At 51.3% G+C, this 21362-nt stretch overlaps 1 protein-coding gene across 2 annotated transcripts in view; it reads left to right on the top strand.

The window, feature by feature from the left end:
- The window catches only part of WWP2 (WW domain containing E3 ubiquitin protein ligase 2), a 90368-nt gene that overhangs the window by 52361 nt on the left and 16645 nt on the right, over nt 1–21362 (top strand). For both annotated transcript variants that reach the window (XM_048870700.2, XM_075118497.1), the window contains exons 9-11: nt 12282–12371; nt 15186–15360; nt 19870–19924. In XM_048870700.2, coding sequence (XP_048726657.1) covers nt 12282–12371; nt 15186–15360; nt 19870–19924 — 320 coding nt within the window. The remainder of the gene's footprint in view (nt 1–12281; nt 12372–15185; nt 15361–19869; nt 19925–21362) is intronic.

Genomic DNA, 21362 nt, shown 5'->3' on the forward strand with positions numbered 1-21362 from the left:
CCAGGGGGTAAAATGATTCACCCTCTAGCTTGGGCTTGTTATTGGAGTTACAGACTAGTGCTGTGGTAAGCTAGAGTGAACAGTCACTGGCCTGCTTGCGCAGCATGGAGCCCCGTGTCCTGCACTGGCAGGGCGGGAGTGGAGTGTTTTCTGGGGTCTCTTGTGGTGGTTCTGAGCACATGAGGAACCAGAGATCTAGGGCATGAGTGGCCGAATGTGAGACCTGCCCCAAGAGAGGCTAGACCAGCCTTTCTCCCCGCAGAGTCTTGCTCTGGCTTGGCAGTGCTCCTGGCTAAAATGGGGTGGGGAAAAAGGTGGAGGTACGCGAACCAGAGCTGGTGCAAATGGGCTTGTGGGGGCCGGGGGTTTCTATTAGGCCCTGATCTGGGGAGGTGCATTTCTGGGTGTCTTACCACGCTGGCGTGTTGCTGGGAATGACTTTGGCTAGTGGTTTGGGGAGCTGAAGAAGCAGTCAGCTGTGTCCATGTGGGTAGTAGTGTCAGAGGAAGAAGGGGACCCAGACAAAGCCGGGTAGGTTCAGGCTTGGTAGCAAGACATTCGCATACGTGGCTGAGCAGAGTGCAGATCAGCCCCATGGTGGCCGGGCGGTGGCTGGGGTGACTGACCGGGGTGGAGTGTTGAGTGCATGTATAACAGTTCTGGGGCTTTCTGCTTACAGGGGATCTGGGACCCCACCCGCTATTGAGCATCATGCCATTGCAGGTGGGTCCGAGGGCCTCCATGTCACTCTCACAGGCTTAGAATGCTCCAGGGGGTTGAGTGCCTGTTGCAGGAGCCCTGGCTTTTCTATGCACTTCCTTTGATCCCTGGAGAGATGCAGTAGGATGATCTCCCCCACGTCCACTCCCTTTCACAGCCCTGAGGGGGTCTCAGCTCTTCCCATCTTTATCTGATGGATGCTTGGAGCTTCCTTCTCTCCCCAACTCCCACCACACACATGGAATCTACAGATGCCAGGTTCATGTGGGGATTGAGCTATTTATTCTGCTCAGATGGCTGTCTCAAAACATCTGCACCAGATGTGGTGAGCACAGAGGAGTCTCATGCACATGACTGGGAGTCTGTTTTAGGGGCTGGAGGATACTGGAAGGTGGTCTGAATAATTCCAGATCCAGCAGCGCCCAGAATCCGTCCCCTTACAGCCACCTGGCTTTACGCTTAGACTTGTTGTCACGTGATTAACTTGAAGGGAGCCAGGGTACGTGTGGGTATGAGAGCAGTTGCTTTGTAGAGTTGGAAACTTTTGGGGTGGGGACCCCACTTTAACACACAGGTTTCCCAGCTGGCTGATAATGGAATGGGAAGGCAGCTGGAGTCATCAACTCCTGCATCTGGTTCCTATCAGTGATGATCCTGCACTGGGGACGGAGTGCTAGTTAACACGGCATGTATACACAGCTCTGTCTCGCGCACACAAAGAGGCACATTATGCTGTCTGGCAGAAGGCATGGTACTGTGGTTTCTTACATAAGGCAAGGCATTTTGTTTGGACTGCAGGTTACCTTAGCACTGCCATTTCACACCGGCCACTGCTCCCTACAGCCACTGCCTGGTGCAGCCATTTCCTGCAGCCAGAACAGAGTTATACCGGTGTGCAGTGGGGGCAGGCGTGCCACACGCTGCAGACTCTCAGTGGCAGGGTACCTGGATAAAACCACGATCAGCTTGCTCTTCGGAAGGGAAGGAATGCTGCGGGTGCTTTCCCACCAGACACATACTGAAGCATGATTAGAGAGGGGGATGCTTGCAAATAAGTTGCCCACATTTCTTGGGGGAGTTTGACTGAAAGCTTCATCCCTGGGCTTGGGACTGGAGAATGGGCACAAGATGCAATGCACATGCATAGGCAAAACCCAGACACTAACTTCTTTGCAGCTGAGACTATGATTCTGTCACAACACTTCATTAGGACGGTATTTTTCTGTTTTACCTCTTGTCCTGACTGTATGCTAGAGTAACAGCTGCAAGCTGCATTCTAGACAGTTTTTTGGGGGGGAAGTGCATTCTGATTGGTTCAGGAAACAGGCTCCAGTCAATTGAAATCTTCTTTTTTTAATTAAAATACATTAAAAAAATCTTTGAACAAGCTGGTTTCTGATTCGCTACATTGATGTTTGTCTCAGCTTCTCCTGCAAACTGACAGTTGATTGTGCAGTGATCCCTACTGGTGCAGACACAAATACGGCCTTATGGAAGCTCAGATGTCATTGGGGCCTGGAAGAATATAGGAAGTAGTTTATTATCCACATTTTTCCATCCATGTTGCAATAGTCATCCAATATCTGGGTTACTTATGTTTAAAGACACCCAAATCTTTGTTTGCTAAGATCCTCTTTTGACATGCTCTTCAAAACTGTCCACACATGGTTGTCCACACATGGTCATCATACAGTGACTTGTCCTTTTGGATGACTAGATTGATGCGCAAGCACTTCAGGTCTCTGTGGGTCTCCCTTTCTTTCTCACCTGGTCATACACACTGTTACCAACTTCATTGCTGCAGAAATTCTGGCTTGTTAAATACTGTCTCCCAATTTGGCATGACCTCTGAAGTGGTAAGTGCCCTTTGTTCTGACAACATAAACAGGGATGACACAGAGTCATCCTGTTAATGAGCATACAGCAGGAAGTATGTTGCAGAAATCAGGACTGGGCGCATCACAAATTGCTTGCAGTTTTGCTGGTTGTGGTGCCTGTTTCCGTCCACATGCTATCTGTGTGTTCCATTTTGGAGTCCGTATCAGGTGACCTAATTTCTGTTGTTCCTTTGACACCAAGAGACCGAAAAGCTATGTTGGTACGTACAATATGCAGAAGCATCCTTGTATCCAGTTTCGGTTTAGTATTGTACAAGTCTTAGGCTGCTTCAGCACCTCTACTGGTGATGGACTTCGGTGCTTCACCATTGGAAGAGACTCCAGCAAGGAGTGTTTGTGTTGGGTGTGCTCCTGCAACCTCAGGGGCATTTTGAATCATATATTCACGGAGGAATTTTACAGGTGACTGACTGCTTGTTGGATGCCACATTTAGAAACTTTAGAATACTAATCACCTGGTATTTCTTGCATCCAACCTTAGATTCTGTCTGGCGCTGTCTTTCTGCAATTTTCACAGAGTTACTGTTGTCATATCTGTCAAAGATTTTAATTACATAATTAGCTTTGTGAAATCCTTTTAGGACCTGACTCAAGTACTCAGCAGCCAATTAATCGAGTGTGTGGAATTTATCTCCAGCCATTATTTGTGTGACAGCCATCGCATCTCTGACCTACAGTTCCGTTGTGGCATGCTCTTAGCTCATGGATTCTGTCAGCTTGAGCTTCCAGCAGATGTCTTAATTTAGCATCTCTGTTCTTTTCATTGTTCCATCAGCGTGGAAGAGTGACACAGGCATCGGTCCTACTGGGTGATTAAGAACAGTTGCCATTGAAACATCATCTCTGCATCTTTCTAAGGACAGGAAAACAATTTTTAGACTGATAGCTGCTGTGATTGTCCCTTCCTTGCTAGACCTAAATTTGGTGGTCTTGGGCATTTCAGCAAATATTTTGATGCCAGGTTTCTTGACTGGGCTGAAGAAGCTGCGTGTACCATCAGAATCAAGTGCATCTCTCACAAATTTCTTCATTTGTTGTTCACCAACGTCTACTGTTAGCCACAGAGACTCTTGTGCATCTGATGTTACATACAATCCAGTTAGATCTATTCAGCCCCTCTGGATATAGTTCAGGGTCAAATAGTTTGTTTTATTGTTGATGGCGTGGCTGGTAAGAGCTATCTGTTACATGCTCTTCATCACTCTTCAGTGCAGAGGCTTAGATTTGTTTGCAGACTCTGTACACTACTACTTGTTAGGCCACTTCTTACTCCCATAGCTTTTGCATGTTCACTCAGGACTTGTGAGGGTCCATCTGACAAGAGCTGGCTTCTTTATTGTCAGTGCTACAATCCCACGGCTACCCTTTGATGACAGTTTTCTCTGTTCCCAGGTCATCCTAAATTCCATTGAAAGAACCAGGAGTTGGATGCACAACAAATTCCCCAGCTTCAAAAGCTCTGTGTATTCCTCCAGGGAGACCTAGCATATCAAGCATGTAGACTGGTATCCACCTGGTGTAGCTGGGCCTCTTTGCTATAAAGAAGTATGGAAGCATGGCACTCTGCGTGTGTAGGGGAACTTGTGAGTCACCTTCTTGCTCTGCATGGCAATTTAGAAGCAGTATCTGCATAACCTGGAGAAAATGATCCCAGAACTTGAATGTAGCAGACTGGGCATACGTCCATGTCTGAAATTCCTCCAGTAGTGGCAGTATATGCTGAGTCACAGCATCATCAAGCTTTTAAATGGCATGTTGTAAGGACCCAATGTCTTCAGACTCAAACACCTTTTGAATGTTAGCCAGCCTTAGCCAGACTACACGAGTACCACCTCCCTCCTCATGGCACTGAACAAATTAATAAAGTTCCAGAGCACTCAGGGCCTCAGGTGTGAGAGTCGAGCCACGCAGAACACAAGCTGCAGACACATCAGGATCAGCAAGGTCTCGCAATCCTGTGTCTCCCCAGAATTTCCCAGCACATGCAGGGAAACAGCACAGGGTGTGAAAACCACGCAGGCGAATCACGTTGGTACCAAATTCATTTGGGAGAGCCTGTTTTTCACTTACTGAGCAACACGTACCGCTGCTGATCCATTGTCTGAACGGCATGCTGCTGTTGATGTTTCCGTACATTTCAGCATTGTAGTGTAGACTGTGGTCATCTCAACTGGTTTGGCATCCACATTTCGTGCATATGCAACTGCTGTGTGGCTGCTCTTCTTGGTTGCCAGCTTGTGGTTGAAACCAGCCCAAAATGGAATCCCGTGAGTGTGAATGATATTGACATCCTTTGGCATTGGTAGGACACCACAAGGTAGTCATCTTAAAAGACACCAGGAAAGATCTTGTGCAGTGTTCATTTGTAGGCGACAAGAGTTTATTTTCACAAGTACTTTTTCATGGGGAATTTGTTCTAGGTTTTTCAAATGCTGCATACTGCATAAGAGCTCTGTTTGCCCAGGGAGAAGAAGTAACTTTTCTTTCCCACATTTCAGTGATATTTGCTGGACTATCTGCAGCCTGTTCTTGAAATACCACTCTAGCCATTCAATGGAAGGTGTTCTTTCCATCAGTGGTCTCTGCATTGATGTCTATATGATCATCTCGTTCATGGATGACATTTCCACCAGCATAAAGTTGTACAATTCCATTTGAAAGGAACACACCTTCCTGGAGTCTTTCCACTTCAGTTTTTGCAGTGCTAGTGATGAACTGCCTCACCTCATCATAATTTAGGCAGGATCCATGAAGGTATTGTCTATCAATTAAATTGTGAGACCCAAACTCATGGTGTAGCTGTGTAGCAAGGCTTGTGTGCAGTGGTGTGATAATTTTGTAACTGTTAAGTACTATCAACACGTTGTTGTGTTGATTCCCAAAAACACTATCAAAGTACAGAAAATACTGCAAGAACTCGACGCAAAAAGAAGCCAAGTCAGACTGAAAATGAACTGCTCTAAAACAAAATTTATGCAGTCTGATGTCTTGCCAAAAGCCCAAATAATAGTCAAAGGAGAACAAATAAAAGAAGTTGAGCAATATGTCTATTTGGGCCAAGAAATTAACATGCACCACGATCAGGAAGGCAAACTCTTGTGAGAAAGAGAAAGAAAGCAGGTTGGTGTGCATTCAATTCTGTCAAGGATGTCCTCCAAGGAAAAATCAACAAGGCAACACGTGCAAACCTCTTCAACTCAACAGGACTGCCAAAAATGTTATATGGCAGCGAAACATGGTGCTGACGAAGATAGAGGAGCAACAATTAACTGTCATGGAGAGGGCGATGGAAAGAAGAATTCTGGGGATTTCAATCTGCAACTGAGTCCGCAATGAAGTGATCAGACAGCAGAGTGGAGAACAGGATGTTGCTGTTGAAAGCAGGTACAGTAAATGTGATGAGTTGGGCATATAGCTAGGCTCACTGACAATCGATGGGCTGCAGCTGTCGCCTAGTGGTACCCACGGGAACTGAAATGACCACTCGGCCAACCTCCAATGAAATGGGAAGTTTTTATCGTGAAAAGGCGTTGCTGCCCATGGAGAAGGAAGGCCAGGATAAGAGAAGAATGGAAGACAGATTGTGCCAATCACAACACATATGAGGGCTAAAGGACCGATCGATCAAGGTGATCAAGGTTAAGTACTATGCACACTGCAATTGAGGCATCTTTTTGAATATCTTCTGAAGGATGATACTTATTGCTGGCTGAATTATACCAGAGGAGAAACTCCGGCACCAACTGGGGCACAAAAGTAGCTGCCTCTGTAAATTACAGTCACCTAGCATTGCGTAATTTGAGGCTTTCATTTTGGCTATTTCAGGTTGAAGCAGCATTATACAAAACCACTTGTTCATTTGAAAGCATTTCATCAGGCTCACTTGCTGGAAGAATATCTACACAAATCTGGATGATTCCTGCTTCACATTACTAGCAGCTTGGATAGCATCAGCTGATGTTGCGATGTTTCATATAACAGAGGTAGACTTGCCTTGTCCATGCTGTTCATGGAATGAAATCGCAGAACTGCAGTGGTTTTTTTTTTAATCTTTCCTGCAATATGCTGCTGGAATAGCTTGCAGTTTCAAGAGAAGCAGGGCTTTATATCATTGTAGCAGCTTGGACAGAAGAGGAGTTTTCTTGTTGCACATAAGAGACAGCCTTCATTCAGATGATAAAATGCAGTGTCATAAGGTGACTGTATTGTTGCAGTCTAAGCGGATGGTTTTGCTTTAAATTCGTTTTTACTCAAGTAGGAATAAAGGCAAAGTGACAAACTGTGTCTCTAACAATCGAGTCTTCCCCACATATTCTGCACAACGTGTAAACCTCTCCTCTTTAAAGTGCTGTCTCCCTTAGACTGGTTGTTCCCTCAAATGTTTCTGTTTTTCGAAGTTTCTGTCTTGTGTGTTTTTCTCAAACCAATTGCTCAGGGATGTGCTTATTCTGGTGGATATAGAAGCAGATGAAGATGATGCTCTCTGATACGATTTAATCTGTTTTCTTTCCTGAGTTCAATACAACTCTGAAGTGCCAAATTTGAGCAAACCCTGTGATAGAGGATTGGTGGCACATCATCTAAACTAGAAAACTCACCTTAGTAGTTACCAATACAATTAATCTCTCCTTGGGTCTGCTGTCAATATCAGAGAATTCAGGCCAGTACTGGTGACTTTTGACAGTTTTTTGCATTCTCTTGATTTTTCTTGCCAAAGAACACATTTTTCAAAGTTTATGAAGTGTCTCTTTGATGTAAGGGGCTTGTATTCCCCATGTCTTATATATTGTAACATCCCTGTGGAGGTAAAATTCCCAATTTATACTGTTAGCATGACTACCACCATTTTGTACAAATAGACATACTTGTGCTAAATTAGATATGAATTTGATCTCTGTTAGTACCATAATGGCTCTTTTTGTTTAGTGAGCATTGTGGTTGAAGCCCAGTATGAAGCAGTGTATTGTCATCTCTAACACTAATACTGACCTGTGGATAAGTGTCACTGAATTAGAAAGCTAGTTTCTGGACTATTTCAAAGTTTAGTACTGCATGCATAGGTAATTACAAATTAAAATCTTGTACCAGGCAGACTAGATGCTACATTGTGTATATACAAAAGCTTACAAATGGATTAGCGTTACATTTGGAATTTATGTACGTTTATATCTACCCAATGTGCAGTACAAACTATGGGCAGGCAACCTACTGCTGCTGTTCACAGCCATCAGTGTGAGACTGATCTGGTCAGCAAATTTCAATTGAAAATAGAGAAAACTATTGTAATCACTTGAGATACTTTGACAATTAAAAATATACAAGGTGAAAACATTTCATGTTAGTATATTGCAAAATGTTGCTATTTGCCATTTTTGCCACATATTAAATAGCTTCATCATTTCTGGAGGAAAAAAAACAACTCTCCCATGCAAAGCCAATAGAAAAATCTTTTAATACATTGTCTTTTGATAGCTTTGACCAATAAAAACCATATTAAGTGTTGCAATTAATGTGAACCGTAGAAGCTGTACTCAGTCATGTTGCAGCATTTTTGGAATTGTGCAAAAAATGACTCTTTCTCATTTTGGGTACAGTTGTTTCACCTTGCCTACAGGCTTATGGCACCACGTCGTACCTCATCTAAATGGACATAAAATATGCTTTCAGATTATATATGATGTGGGTGTGGGTACATTAAACTCCCAAAATATGCCCCTTTTTGGGGACTTGCTGCACGCTTACGTGCTTTGCCTTTCCCACGAACCCCATCGTTCCTGGCTCTGTCCATCTCAATAAGAGCCTGCTGCTGAGGGTTCGGCATGGTTACCTCTGGAGAATCACATGCTAACGTGGTTCTGTGGCTGACATTAGTGGTACCAAAGTCCATCTCCCTCTCGATCAACACACATCTTGTGCCAGAGGTCCAGCATCATCAACTGAAAAAGCCAAAGTGGTTATGTGTCTAACATGAACAGCATTGCAGGCCTAGATCTCTTCTGGCTGACTGAGTCCAGTGCTGAGGGACAAGCGCATTTGCTTCTAAAGCACTGCTTGCCAAATGTGCCCAGGCCCATCAAGGCAGGGTTCCAGCTCAGGCGAGACTCTGTGCTCCACACAAGTGGTACTGAAGTCCCCAGATCCGCCTAACAGAGTCCAGTACATAGGGTCAAGCTCCGTAAAGAGCTGCTGCCCAATGAGGCTGTATAGCTGGATGGAAATTGAGCTCCGTGCTGTGTGGTTTCTCAGGACCCGGACTCATTCTAGTTCTAGGGGTTAGACCACAACTTAGGTTTTTACTCTATACCAGCATTTACTCCAGACATACGCTATCCCGGGGTCCATCTGGTGGCTCCTGGTGGCACACGGGATTACCAGCTGCATTGGCTTTGAGTACTAAGCCAGGAAGGAGACTTTCCAGGGCAGCTTTGGTATGGAGAGGGCAGCTCCCCTGTCCTCCGCGCCCTCCCAGAGTTTGGGACTGGCCAGTGCCAGTGGTGCAGAGCCCTGCCGTGGTGGCATTGGTCATGCAAAAGCATTTAACAGGGAGGACTGCTTGAAGGTAGTTAGGTGATTTAACCATTCATGTCCTTGCTTTGGAGGGGCACGTGCAAACTTGATTACTGGGGGCTGGGCACACACAAAACCTCATCACCCGCTGCATGCACTGCCCCATCAACCTGGTTTCTCTGTGCCTGGGTTTGTGTCAGTTGTATGTGCAACAGCCCCGCTGCATCACAACCGAGTTTTGTGTGTATTCATTTCCTTGGCTTTTCAAATGTTCCATCGGGGTTGAGCACTGGGTTGGGGAGACCGGTGGGGCAATAGTGCAGCAGGAGGACATTTTTATCTGGGGGCCGGTGCACATGACTCCCTCTCGGTTGTTGGATAAAATTGGACCAGAAAGTAAAGCACCTCATGGAGGGTTTATGTGCTCCATCCCCGTCTATGGGGCTAGTGTCCATCACCACCCCAGTCACTTAGTCTTGCATGTGACTCGTCCTTCTCCCTCCACAGCCCCTTTCAGCCAATCAAGCTTTCATGCACTGGGCCTCCATCAAAGCAGGTTAGTTTGTATGGACAATGCATAGTCTTCCAGTTAGAGCAAGACCAGTGGTTGAGAATGACCCTGAATCCAACATTTTCAAATAGGCCCTTCCCCAGTGGACCTATTCTCCTGGGGGGCCACCTCTCCACCAAGTTATATGTGGGGACACAATGTCTTTTAAGGGATCTCTCTCAACAATGACCTGCAGGACTGACAAGAGAGAATTTCAGCCTGAGCCCAAGTTCAAAGGCTTTCCGTTAAAAATGCATGAAGAGAAACCAGACATGGGAAACCCAAAGTGTATGAAGCTAACCCTGTGTGAATCTGACACTAACTGGCCTACGCTGGGAGAAAACCAGGGATTTGTGCCCTGTTTCAAACCCCTTTTAGAATGTAACCCTGAGGATGGAACTACTCCTGTCCCCTCCATAAGGCCAGGCACCCAGCAGCCGTGTGCCCGCAGGACTCCACATAAACCTGCTGTCACTTGCCTTTTATATGTAGAATAAAACTGGCTAATCAGACAGTTAAGTGATGCTGGGAGGTGGGGGTCTTGAGCCATTGGATGTTCTTGCATTGTGTGGCCCCCTGGCTAGGAGGGGATCTGTGATGGGTGGGGTCAGTTTCAGTTAGGCCCCTCCCACATAAAAGGATCTTCGAGAGGCTCATTCTTTCCTAGGAGAGGCAGCCTGGAGAGCAAGTGGTGGTTTCTCCTGCTGTAGCCTGACCTCCATTCTCACTTCAAGGAGTGAGGACCTCAAGCTACGGGGGTGGCTGGCGCTATGTCAGCAGCCTCCGTCTACGAGACCAGGCAGGGAGCTGAGCAGGGGCTGGGCTGGGGAGGGGAGAGGGAGCAGCAGGCTGGGTGGGAGCTGTATGTAAAGTGTATCATTGTATGTCATCCTTTTTTTTATTTCATGTCTGAATTTTTAAAAAATTAAAAATAGTGAATAGTTTATACGCACACACACAGAGGGACACACACAGACTGTACGCGGACTGGTGGGGCCCCCCGAAAGACAAAACACAGTTGGTAATCGCCTTAGAAAAAGTTTCAGAACCACTGCTTTAAGAAGCTGCCCTTCGCTGGGAAAGGCTGAAGACACACTAAAGGTGTGTCTATGCTACAATTAAACGCCTGCGGCTGGCCTGTGCCAGGTGACTCAGGCTCATGGGGCTCGGGTTACGGAGCTGTTTGTGTAGATGTTTGGGCTTGGGCTGGAGCCTGGGCTCTGGGACCCCACAAGGGGGGAAGGTCCCAGAGCTAGGCTCTGGCCCCAGTGTCGACACCACAGTTAAACAGACCTGAGCCCCGGGAGCCCGAGTCAGTTGGCATGGGCCAGCCATGAGTGTTTAATTGCAGTGTTGACATACCCTCTGTGGCCAGTGACTGGTCTCGGCCTATTGCTCCAGAATCAAGTGATTGCAAGGATTAAAGCCACACCAGCCATTTGGTTATCGTCTGAGCAACACCTCCTGCTTTCTCTAGGCTTCACCTCAGCATTTCAGGAGCAGCTGGAGGGCTAATTGAGTCTATGTTGGATTCTCCTAATGTTCTCTCTTAAATGGATGCTGCTTTCACTTACCAGGGCAGGATCCAGGACAACTCGAATAGCATCTAGAGGCTTCAGGGCTCTGTGCGCGTGAGAGATGCCCCGGCAGTCCCTGCCATGGGAGAATTGCCGTTCTCTTGCTCGTATCAAGCAAGGCTGTTCTGGTAGCTGGGTTTAGAGGTCGCAAAAATGAATTCAAGTAGCTGGTAGTTGCTTCTGGTCATACTGTGAGCAGTCTGCCCACTGCTCAGGAACTGGCTTCAGGTCAGGGTTAGCTGGGGCTGGTAGACGCTTCCTGTTTTCTGTCATGTAAACGGAACTCTTAATAATACAGAACCGCGGAGTCAGTGGAGCGCCTGGGAAGTGCTGCCTTGTCCTTTGCTCTCCCGAGGGGATGTGTCTGCCTCAGGGTGAGACGGGAGCTGTATGAGGGATTCAGAAGTGTGCTACTAGACAGGGTGGAGGTGAGGTGCCGGGCTGGCTGAAGGCAATGGGATACAGGCCTTCTCACCTGTAGGGCCTAATTCAGATCTGACCCCCATGTCTGAAAGCCACTGCTGTCCTCTGGCTGTTTGACCTGCATGACGTGAGACTAGCAGGAGGGGTCTCACTCCACTTCCCGTATCTCATCAGCAAATGTCAGTACTAAGGGGCAGCCTCAGCTGTGGGGATTTAGATGGGCCCTTGAGACTGGGCCTCCCTAGTGGTGGTGGTGTCTCTGAGGGGGTTGAGATGTGTGCACAGACACAGGTGTGTAGTGGGAGGAAAGGCTTGTGCTGGGCTGTGGGTGAAAAGAGGGCTTCAGTCTTCGGGGCTGTAAAGCTGCAGGACATTCATTCAAGCCTCTAGGTAAGGGTGACGCGGTTGATGCCTGTCCACTCTCTGGAAGCTGTTATGCTTAATTGGTGTAATGCCGAATGTTCTGCGAGGTTTCTGCTCTGTTCTGGAGGCAGCAGCCTTGGCCATTCAGGGATTCGATTGCTCAGAAAGTAGCCCATCAGCTGCTGGGAAAAGATCTCCTGACCCACGAGTCATCCCAGCAACCTCTGTGCCTTTCTCTTCCAGCTGGGAACAGCGAGAGCTACCGAACGGGAGGGTCTATTATGTGGACCATAACACCAAGACCACCACCTGGGAGAGACCTCTGCCTCCAGGGTAAGACACTTTTGAGATAGATATAATAGCTGCTGGATTGGGCATGCAGCAGGCTGCGAGACGGTGGGAGAGACACATCTCCGTTTCCAGGCAGGTTGCTGCCTCCTGGGGATGTGGCACATTCTCATGCCAGTCCATACTTAGCTGCCTCAGCTCCTTTCTATCTGTAGCCCCTCTGAGCCCTTGTTTTCCAGAGGTCTCTTTGGTTCTCTCCTTCTCTCTGTGCCGTGGAAAAGCTGAAAGTGATAAAGCCAAATCATTGTTCTTCCCTCGGCTGCATATAGACTGGGATGACCCTAATCAGTGAACGTACTTTAAAAGCCAGTGTACATGTGAATGTGAAATAAGGCCTTTCCCGCATTGCTTCCATATCCCTCATCTCTCCTACTTACGTACAACACCTCCTGCTAAAACTGGACCTCTGCAGACCCTACCTGCTGTCCTATGGTCTTGTCAGAGCTCGTAGGCTACTCCGAGTTTAGACGGGCCCTTATGTGGGTGGGAGCTCTCCCAGAAAACCCCTGGTGATGGTTGTGATGCAGTCGGGGGTGCTCTTCCCTCTTAGCATTGACTCAGTTTCCCAGCATGGTGCTGTGGATCTGGGGGAGCGGGGAGGGAGGACACCTACGGAATCACCAGTGTCACTTCCTTTAGCACCTGGGTTCTGCAAAGAGGCACCATGACTCCTGCCATTCTCGTGTCCCCTGGTGCTGAAGTCGTCCTATCCAGAGGAATCTCGTTCCCTGGGGAGTGAAGGTTCCAGTCTGATTGAGACTAGAGCTGCCGTGTAAAGACGGCAGCGCTGGCTCCTCGGAGGGGAGGAGAAGCAGTGTTTGAAATGAGACTGTGGGGCTAGAGCTCAGTGCAAAGTCACGGTCCTGCTGGGACACGCGAGGCCACCACAGCTCTTGTCATTCTGCTCCCCCAGATCGTCTCTGAATTCCTTTCTTGCCTGTGAGTCTGGAGACCAGTAACCCCTGAAATGCTGCTGAGAGCCAAAGCTCAGCCCATAGCGCATCCTCTGTTAATGCCCTCTGCTTCATCCTGGTGCCTCAGACAGCTTCTGCCCTGCAGGTGTTTGAGGCAACTAAGCAACCTGCTCCAGTGGCAGGTGGGGGTACCATAACCCATGCGGCCCGTCTCTGACACCCCAGGGGAGGTGTTTGTTCTACTCCCAGTTGCTCCAAAGCAGCACAGCGAGACGAAGGGTACCAGTGGGACGCTGTGCGACCCAGCTCTGCAAGGCACAGGAACGCCACCATCTGATTGAGTCTCTGGTCTTGGAGCCTCAGTTCTAGTGGTTCTCTGGGTCTGCTTTGGCACCAGCTGGGATGGGCTTGAAGGCTCATCCCGAAGGCCCTCAGAGTAGGAGAATTTGTGTGTCCAGGACACAAACTGTCCCTTTCAGCCTGAGAAGAGTTTTCCTCATGGGACTTCTTTAGCACCTTAGGATAATTCTTCCCCATGGCTTTGTGGCCCTGTTGACAGGGACCTCCTCCTGTTCCTTGGTAGGCTGGGTGATGACCTGGTTGCCCATCTGACAGTTGTGAAGGTTGAATTCCTAGGAAGGAGGGTCTGTTCCTCTGACATTCCTGGTCTCTGAGTTACCAAGTAACTGTGGTAAATCGTGGCCAAGAATCCTTGTCAGCCATGAGACTGGCTGCTGCCCCTGGCTGAACCCCTCACGGGGAAACCACAGACTGTATCTAGGATCCTGGAAAGCAGAACAGCATCTAGCATCTTCTGCTGCCTTGGACTCAGCCGCAAGGGCAGTGGCTCAGGGCTGAATGGTTGGACCCGCGGAGGGGAGCTGTCCCACAGCTCGGCAGTGCTGGCGTGTCCTGGGGAGTCACCTCATGACCCAGGTGGGTACCGCATTCCGCAGGCCCCGCACCAAGGGAGCGGCTGGGACCCTGTCACACACTGGGCCTCTCTCTTCTTCAGAAACTTTCCTGATTGGCACGTCAGCCTTCCCCCACCAGCCACTCCTGCGGTGCGGGCACCTAGTGCAGAGAAGCCATTTCTCTGCTAGCAGGGGAGCTTTACATTCTTCCTTTGCCCTTTAAACATCTCCATCGTCGTCCTCCATCCCTCTGACTTGCCATGTTTGTTCCATCGACATGTTGCACTCCAGTTATCTCTCCAGTGCCCCTTGGGGGACCGCTCTGAACCAGGGGCACATCCCAAGGCTCATTACGAATGCTGCTTCCGCGGCCTAGGGTTGAGCGATCAGGCTGTGTGATGATGGCAGCGCGTGTTTGATTTGCTGTCGTGCACTGCGGTGCGAGATCACAGACCATGCGGGCTCATCCCACGTCTGGGGGCAGGGAGATCTGCCTCCCTTTCTTTCCAGCCATGCACTGGAGCACTCTGGAAGTTAACAGTTTGTGAGGTTGAGCCCTGGGGAAACCATAAGCATCTGCGGAGCACCCAGACTAGCACATACCAATGTGTTAGCCAAGCCATGCTGACTGACAGTCAACTAAGGTGGCAGGGTGTGAGAGAGAGCGTGTCGGGGAGAGCTGAGTATCTTTACGGGGGTGAAAAGAACAGGAGGACTTGTGGCACCTTAGGGACTAGCAAATTTATTAGCGCATAAGCTTTCGTGGGCTACAGCCCACTTCATCAGATGCACAGAGTGGAATATATAGTAAGATAGATAGATATAGATATATACACACACACAGATAAGTTGGAAGTTACCATACAAACTGTGAGAGGCTAATTAGTTAAGATGAGCTATTATCAGCAGGAGAAAAAAAACTTTTGTGGTGACTATAATCTGTAATGCAGTCCTTTCTGCGGTGTTTCCAGCTGGGAGAAGCGAGTGGACGACCGGGGCAGGTATTACTATGTGGATCACAACACCAGGACCACCACTTGGCAGCGTCCCACAGCTGAGTATGTGAGAAACTACGAGCAGTGGCAGACGCAGCGAAACCAGCTCCAAGGGGCCATGCAGCAGTTCAGCCAAAGATTCCTGTACCAGGTAAGGGAAGTCGACATCTCCTCTTAAGGGGTGGGACCATAGAGCAGTTTTCATCGGCCCTCCCCGAGCAGCATGTGCGGAATCCATGCCACACCCTGGCTGTAGTTGTGGAATGATGAGTGAGGGTCTGTCAGATCTGCTAACCAGTGAAGGTGACGTGGAACCCAAACAGCCTCCAGGGTCTCCAGTGACAATACAGGCTTCTCCAGCTACGGCTTGCTAGGGCCCTTCCCCACACTGCAGTCTGCCCATTGTACTGGGCACTTCTCTAGGCAGTTACCAGCCCTGTCTCCTAGTTCCAGAGCCCAGCACTCCTCAGAGGGCCATTCCAGCTGACTCACAGCCACTGCCCTGATCTGCTCTGCTCCGCTCCAAAGGACAGGAACTGCAGGAACTTCAGAGCAGGGGGTGGAGCAGCTGGGAAGATCCCACAAACACCTCTGCTGCCTCCACAGCAGGGAGCCAAGAAACCCTGAGGGAACTGGCATTCCCTTTTTAAAAAAATCCATAGAACTGTCGGGCTGGAAGGAACCTGGAGAGGACACCTAGCCCAGCCCCCTGCGCTGAGGCAGGGCCAAGTGAACCTAGTCTGTCCCTGACAGCCATTTGTCCAGCCTGGTCTTAGAAACCTCCAGTGCCGGGGATTGCACAGCCTCCTGCGGAAGGCTGTTCCAGAGCGTCACTGCCCTTAGAGTTAGAACAAAGAAAAGGAGGACTTGTGGCACCTTAGAGACTAACCACATAAATTGATTAGTCTCTAAGGTGCCACAAGTCCTCCTGTTCTTTTTGCGAATACAGACTAACACGGCGGCTACTCTGAAACCTTAGAGTTAGAAAGTTTCTGCTAATATCCAGCCTAATGATTCATGCTGTCCTGAGCAGAGGCAGCAGGAAATGACCTCAGCTGCTTCCCACTGGCCCGGGATGGGGTTGATACTAGCATGGCAAAGGAACTTGCTTTCGCCCTCAGCTCCTCTGTGAGTCCCTGGGGCCTTCTCTTGCGCCTGGCTGGGGCGAGGGTGTCATGGAGCTGTCCCTGGTGGGATGGCTGCAGGTCTCTCTGGGTGCCATGCAGCGCTCAGGCTGTTCTGTGAACTGGATCCGTGGTGGGGGAGAGAGGTGCTCGGAGCCCAGCTGCGCCTGGCTTTTCCAGCTAAGGCAGTTCCCTCTGGGAACCTGTGTTTGGAGAATGGCGTGGCTGGGCTCGGGCAGCGCTGAGGGCAGTGGGGTCATACTCTGTCCCAGGAGACTGGCCTCGTGCCCCCAGTGACCAGTTTCAAGGCAAGGGAATGTATTGGCGACTCCCCTTTCTGGGTGCTGAGGCAGTAGCTGCTGGGCCAAAGGCCCCTAAGAGCTCCAGGGCTAAGTGCTGCTCTGCTCAGCAGGTGCCTCCTGCCTTCCCTGCCTCTTTTCTTGGGCTTGAGCTGGACAAAATGGCCACGTCTTCTTGTTGTGGGACGTTGATCTCTCACCTAGCCCCTGGGGGGAAGCAGCTGCTGAGAGCGGAGTCTGGGCTCTGGCAGCTCCTATCCCCTTTGAGCAGGACCTTCCCTGCTTATCTCAAGAGTCAGATAGTGACTGGCTGGAGAAGTCTGCAGAGAGGAGGCTCTCTGGAAGAGCCAGTGAGTCCCCAAACCCACCCTCTGCCCCTGCTGAGCACCCATGACCACAGCTGACTCAGCACTTGTGCGGATTAGGCCTAGGTCAGCAGCTGGCAGGCCACAGACTTCGCCACTGGAGTAATCAGGCATGTGCACTGACGTTTACCCAGGGTGCCTCTGCCTCCCAGTGCAAGGACCTCCAACCACTCGCCTGTCAAACAGCCCCTTGCTGAGTCCTGGATCTTACAGGAGGTCTCAACCCTGGGCAGCGCTGCTCTCCCGAGGCTCTGGGCTCCGCAGGGGTGTGACTGTGGGAAGAAGTGTGAACCTCTCCCACTTCCTGTGTTCACTGCTCCAAGCCCTCCAGTCTGCTCCGATGGCACATGTGCCTGGGCCTGCTCTCCTTGCCAGGAGCAGCAGAGAGCTCGCGGGTGCGAGCATGGGGTCCCCAAAGCGAGAGCTCCCAGGTGCGAGCATGGGGTCGTTGTGGGAAAACAGCCCCCCCAAAGCAAGAGCTTCTGGGTAATGAACTTCTCTTCCCCACAGAGGGAGCCAAGAGGCTGAGCTGTTGAGCTATAGAAATGCCCCGTGCAGCTGGCCATGGCCCCGGCATCCACCTCATGGTGTGCTGGCAGTGTTAGAGCGTGGAGCAACCTGCCTCCCCTGCTCTCAGCTCAGGGTTCCCAGGTCGAGGTGGTCTCTTCCTTCCCTTCCCTTCCAAGCCTGGCTCTCCCTTTCCTTCAGTGAGCTTGCTGGGCTGCCCTCCACATGCCCACTGCTCTCATCCAGGGTTCTGGGGAACGGGGGCTGCCAGGGTAGCGCTGGTTCCAAGCGATGAGTGGGGTGGGGAGTCCATCAGTCCAGGGCACTGCCTGGGTTCTGAGTGTGTCGCTCTCCGCACGGCCCCCAGAGCCACTGCACTGCAGCCGTGCCAGGTCTTTGTGCCGCACCCCGGCCGGGACGCTGGGCAGGGCGGAGGGGGACTTCAGCTCCAGATTTAGCCTGATGAAGTGATGATACTGCTGCTCCAATGCTGCTGCCAGGAGTGCTGGCTGCTGCTCAGCTCCCATCCCCAGAGGGCCTTTGGCTTGAGCCCTCCTGGGCCTGCCTGTGTGGCAGGAGAGGCAGCTGCGCTAGGCTGGCATGACCTAGTCATGCGGGTGGCCCGGGTTTCTCAGTATCGCTGGCCTCTGTCTAGGGCAGCATTTCTGGGCTTCTGTGCCCGGCAGCATGGGATGGGGACAGGGCTGTGTCCAGAAGCTGCTCTCTTCTGCTGGGCTGCGTGGCCCTGCCCTGGGGATTTTCCGTGGGCTCCTGCCCTTGGCAATCTTGGAGCATTTGCTGTGCTGATTTAACTGGGCACTATGTTAGTTTTCCCCTATGCTTCTGTATTGCCCCTGGGAGCTGGGTCTCTTGCTGGCTGTTAGCAGCCTGGCCATTCCCCGTCGCTGCACACATGTGGGCATTGCTGGGAGCAGCGTGGGGGCTGGCTCCTGCGGCTTTAGGCTTTGCTTGTGTCGCGCTGCCATGTTTGTTCAAATGAGTTTCTTTTAGGTCCCAGTGAGGTGATACCTCCAGACGTGACTCGGCTGGGTCTCTGGCAGCCTGCTCTGTGCGTCTGCCTGAGCAGGGAGGGGCAGCTGAGACAGCCCGCCGCATGAGCCAGGATTTCTCAGCGTGGCCATGGCCTGCTCACCCCAGTCTCTGCTCGGCAGATTGTGTGTGGGGAGAAAGGGCCTTGGCTGCAATGGGTTCTGTTTGTTCCCAATCCTGTGTCCTGTCTCACCCCACTGGGATTTCACATGGCCCCTCAGGTTCACCTGCACCCTCTGACACAAGTGCCCTTCCGTCAGCAGGCAGCAGGAGATGCCGCGTGCCTGTGACCACGGGCTGTAGGCAGCCCCGTGGCTCGGAATGGAAGCCGTGCGTGGACCTCTGTCTTTTCCCCGTGGGGTGGGGAAGGGGTTGGCAATGCCGTGGTGTTTCCCTGAGCTCCAGTCGGGTTTCTGTGCATGGCGCGCTGCTCCCTTCCTCAAACCAGTCGGCTCAGGATCCGGGGCCTGCCTCGGAATGTGAGCCCCCAAAGCCCACACTTTAACGTTAGGAGCGGAAATGAAAAGGCCATTTTAGTAACAATATGTTTCTTATTTAACGCTGAGGAGTGTATGCTGAGCCCCCCACTCTCCTGAATCCTGGCCTGTTTGGTCTGGCGGGCCATCCCCAGGAGACCTCCCAGCAAAGCTGGGGAGGGGGGCTAATCTAAACAGTGCCAGGCCAGCAGCCCCCACTTCAGGCTGCTCAGTCGCCCTGAGCCAGAATAAAGGTGCTTTGTGCAGTGGACCTGTTGGGGGTGGGGACGTGCAGGGGGCTCAGGGAGACGCCTGTCTGTGCAGGCATGAATGTTTCCTCAGTTGGAGTGCATCTCGCACGCTGCCGCTCGCTTTCACAACCCGCTGCGAAGGGGGAGGCGGGGGAGGCTGCAGGCTGAGCCAGGAAGCGCTGGGCGTGGACAGGGCTTGTGGGAATGATTTCATTGGAAAGGCCTGCGCTATTTTTTCCCCTCTTGTGTGTGGTTCTTGGAGAAGGTTGGAGGTGTAACTGTGGTGGTGGTATCAGTCGCCTTGGCCAGCAGGAGCAGAGCAGCCGCGCACAGCTGGGCGTTCCAGCAAGCCCTGCTCCTCTCTCCCGCCGCCCCAGCCGCGGTTTAGTGCGGGCACTTTGCACCCAGCGCCTGCAAGTTGTTTTTAGTTCCTTAGCAGCAGGCTCTGTTTCCCTGTGCTGAGAGTTGGGGAGTGATAGAAGGTGAGAGGAGAGTGGGGAGCCTGCCCCCACCTCCCTGCTCATCTCACTCCCGGCTCTTGATAATCTCTGTGTTGTTTTGTATTTTTGCCCCCTCTGCTGTCTCCAGTCATCTGGCGCCCCATCTGACAATGATCCTCTGGGCCCCCTTCCTCCCGGCTGGGGTAAGTACCAAGCCTTCTCCCCTGCTCTCGCACTTCTGCTGCTCACCTGGCACCGCCCCCGACCCATCTCTACGGCTCGAACCCTTCCTGCGCCGTCCGTCCCTTCGCTGGCTGACCTCTTTTGGGGTGGGGGGAACCTGTGTTCTTGGGGGCTCATTCCCTCTGCATTACAGGCGGGGCGTGTGAGCGTAGGGAAGATGACATTGTCCCACCGTCCATGCTGCCTGTGGGGTGGATCTGCCAGAGATCCACGCCAGCTTGGACTTTAAATCCAGCATTTTGAGTCTGGAGGTGCCCCGCTCTCTGGGTTTGCTCCCTGTTGACTAAACCTAGCAGCGCCTGTGATTGTTGCCAGGACTCAAGGAGGGGTTGGAGGTCTCAGACCTCCTTTTGCAGAGGAGAGGTGACTCTTCTGCCTGGGTCTCTCCGCCGGGGTAAGCTCCCCGTTTGCGTTTGGGAATGGGAGGAAAGGCTCCATCACGGGGGAAAGGCTCTTGCTGCTGGTGTCCAGCAGGAATTCTACATTGGGAATTCGCTGTGGTCCGTTCTCGGTGCCGTTGCTTTCCACTGGGCTCCACCAGGCGCCTGCCTTTTTCATGTCACATCAGCAGCTAGCCCAGAGTAAGGTGGGTTGTGGGTAATGCAGGGATGGGACAGCCACTTAGTGGAGATCTAGGGAGTGGCAACAGTGTGTGCCCGGGGTGTATCCGTGGTCCCGGACAGGAGCTGCTGCTGAGACTCTGGGGGATGATGGGCTTGTGTGGAAGGGGCATGGATGGGGGATGTGGAAGATCCCAGGTGCGCTGGCCCGGATTGAAATGGTGTTTCTGACCCAGGCTGTGGAGCAGAGAGTGCCCCGTGTACACTAGCGGGTGGCCCGGAGGTGCTGCTAGGACAGGGCAGTGCAACAGGGTGTTTTGCATGTGTTCCCCTCCAACCCCCACCACTTCTCAGGTAACAGCTCTGCTGGGTGATTGCTCCAGCTGGGCTGAAACCTGGGGCGGGGGGGGAATCACCCCTCCCTCCCCCAGGAAATAATCAAGTTTAGGGAGGTGGTTATGAAGCTGGGACCATGGGGCAGCAGAGAGAACAGGGGCCGTCGCCTGGGTTTGCTGGCAGGTGCCGTTACCACAGTATTAATGGCATGTGATGCTAAACTGGAGAGCGATGCAAACCTCACTGAGGACAGAGACACAATACAAAGGTGCCTCGAGAGACTAGAGACGTGGGCAAAGGCCATGTGCTCTGATAACCCACCCTGCAGGAGCGCGGCCCCCAGGGAGCGACATGGAGACTTGGGGCTGGACATGCAGATGTGGCTGGGGAGCGCTTGGGTCCGAGGGCCTCAGCAGCTGAGACCCGTGAGTGTCGAAGGGAGATGGGAGCAGGGCTGCGGGGGCTGGAGGGGAGATTAACGGCCTGCTGAAGGGACTTCTGG

Source organism: Caretta caretta, chromosome 12 (genome assembly GCF_965140235.1).
Source record: "Caretta caretta isolate rCarCar2 chromosome 12, rCarCar1.hap1, whole genome shotgun sequence".
Taxonomy (NCBI): domain Eukaryota; kingdom Metazoa; phylum Chordata; order Testudines; family Cheloniidae; genus Caretta; species Caretta caretta.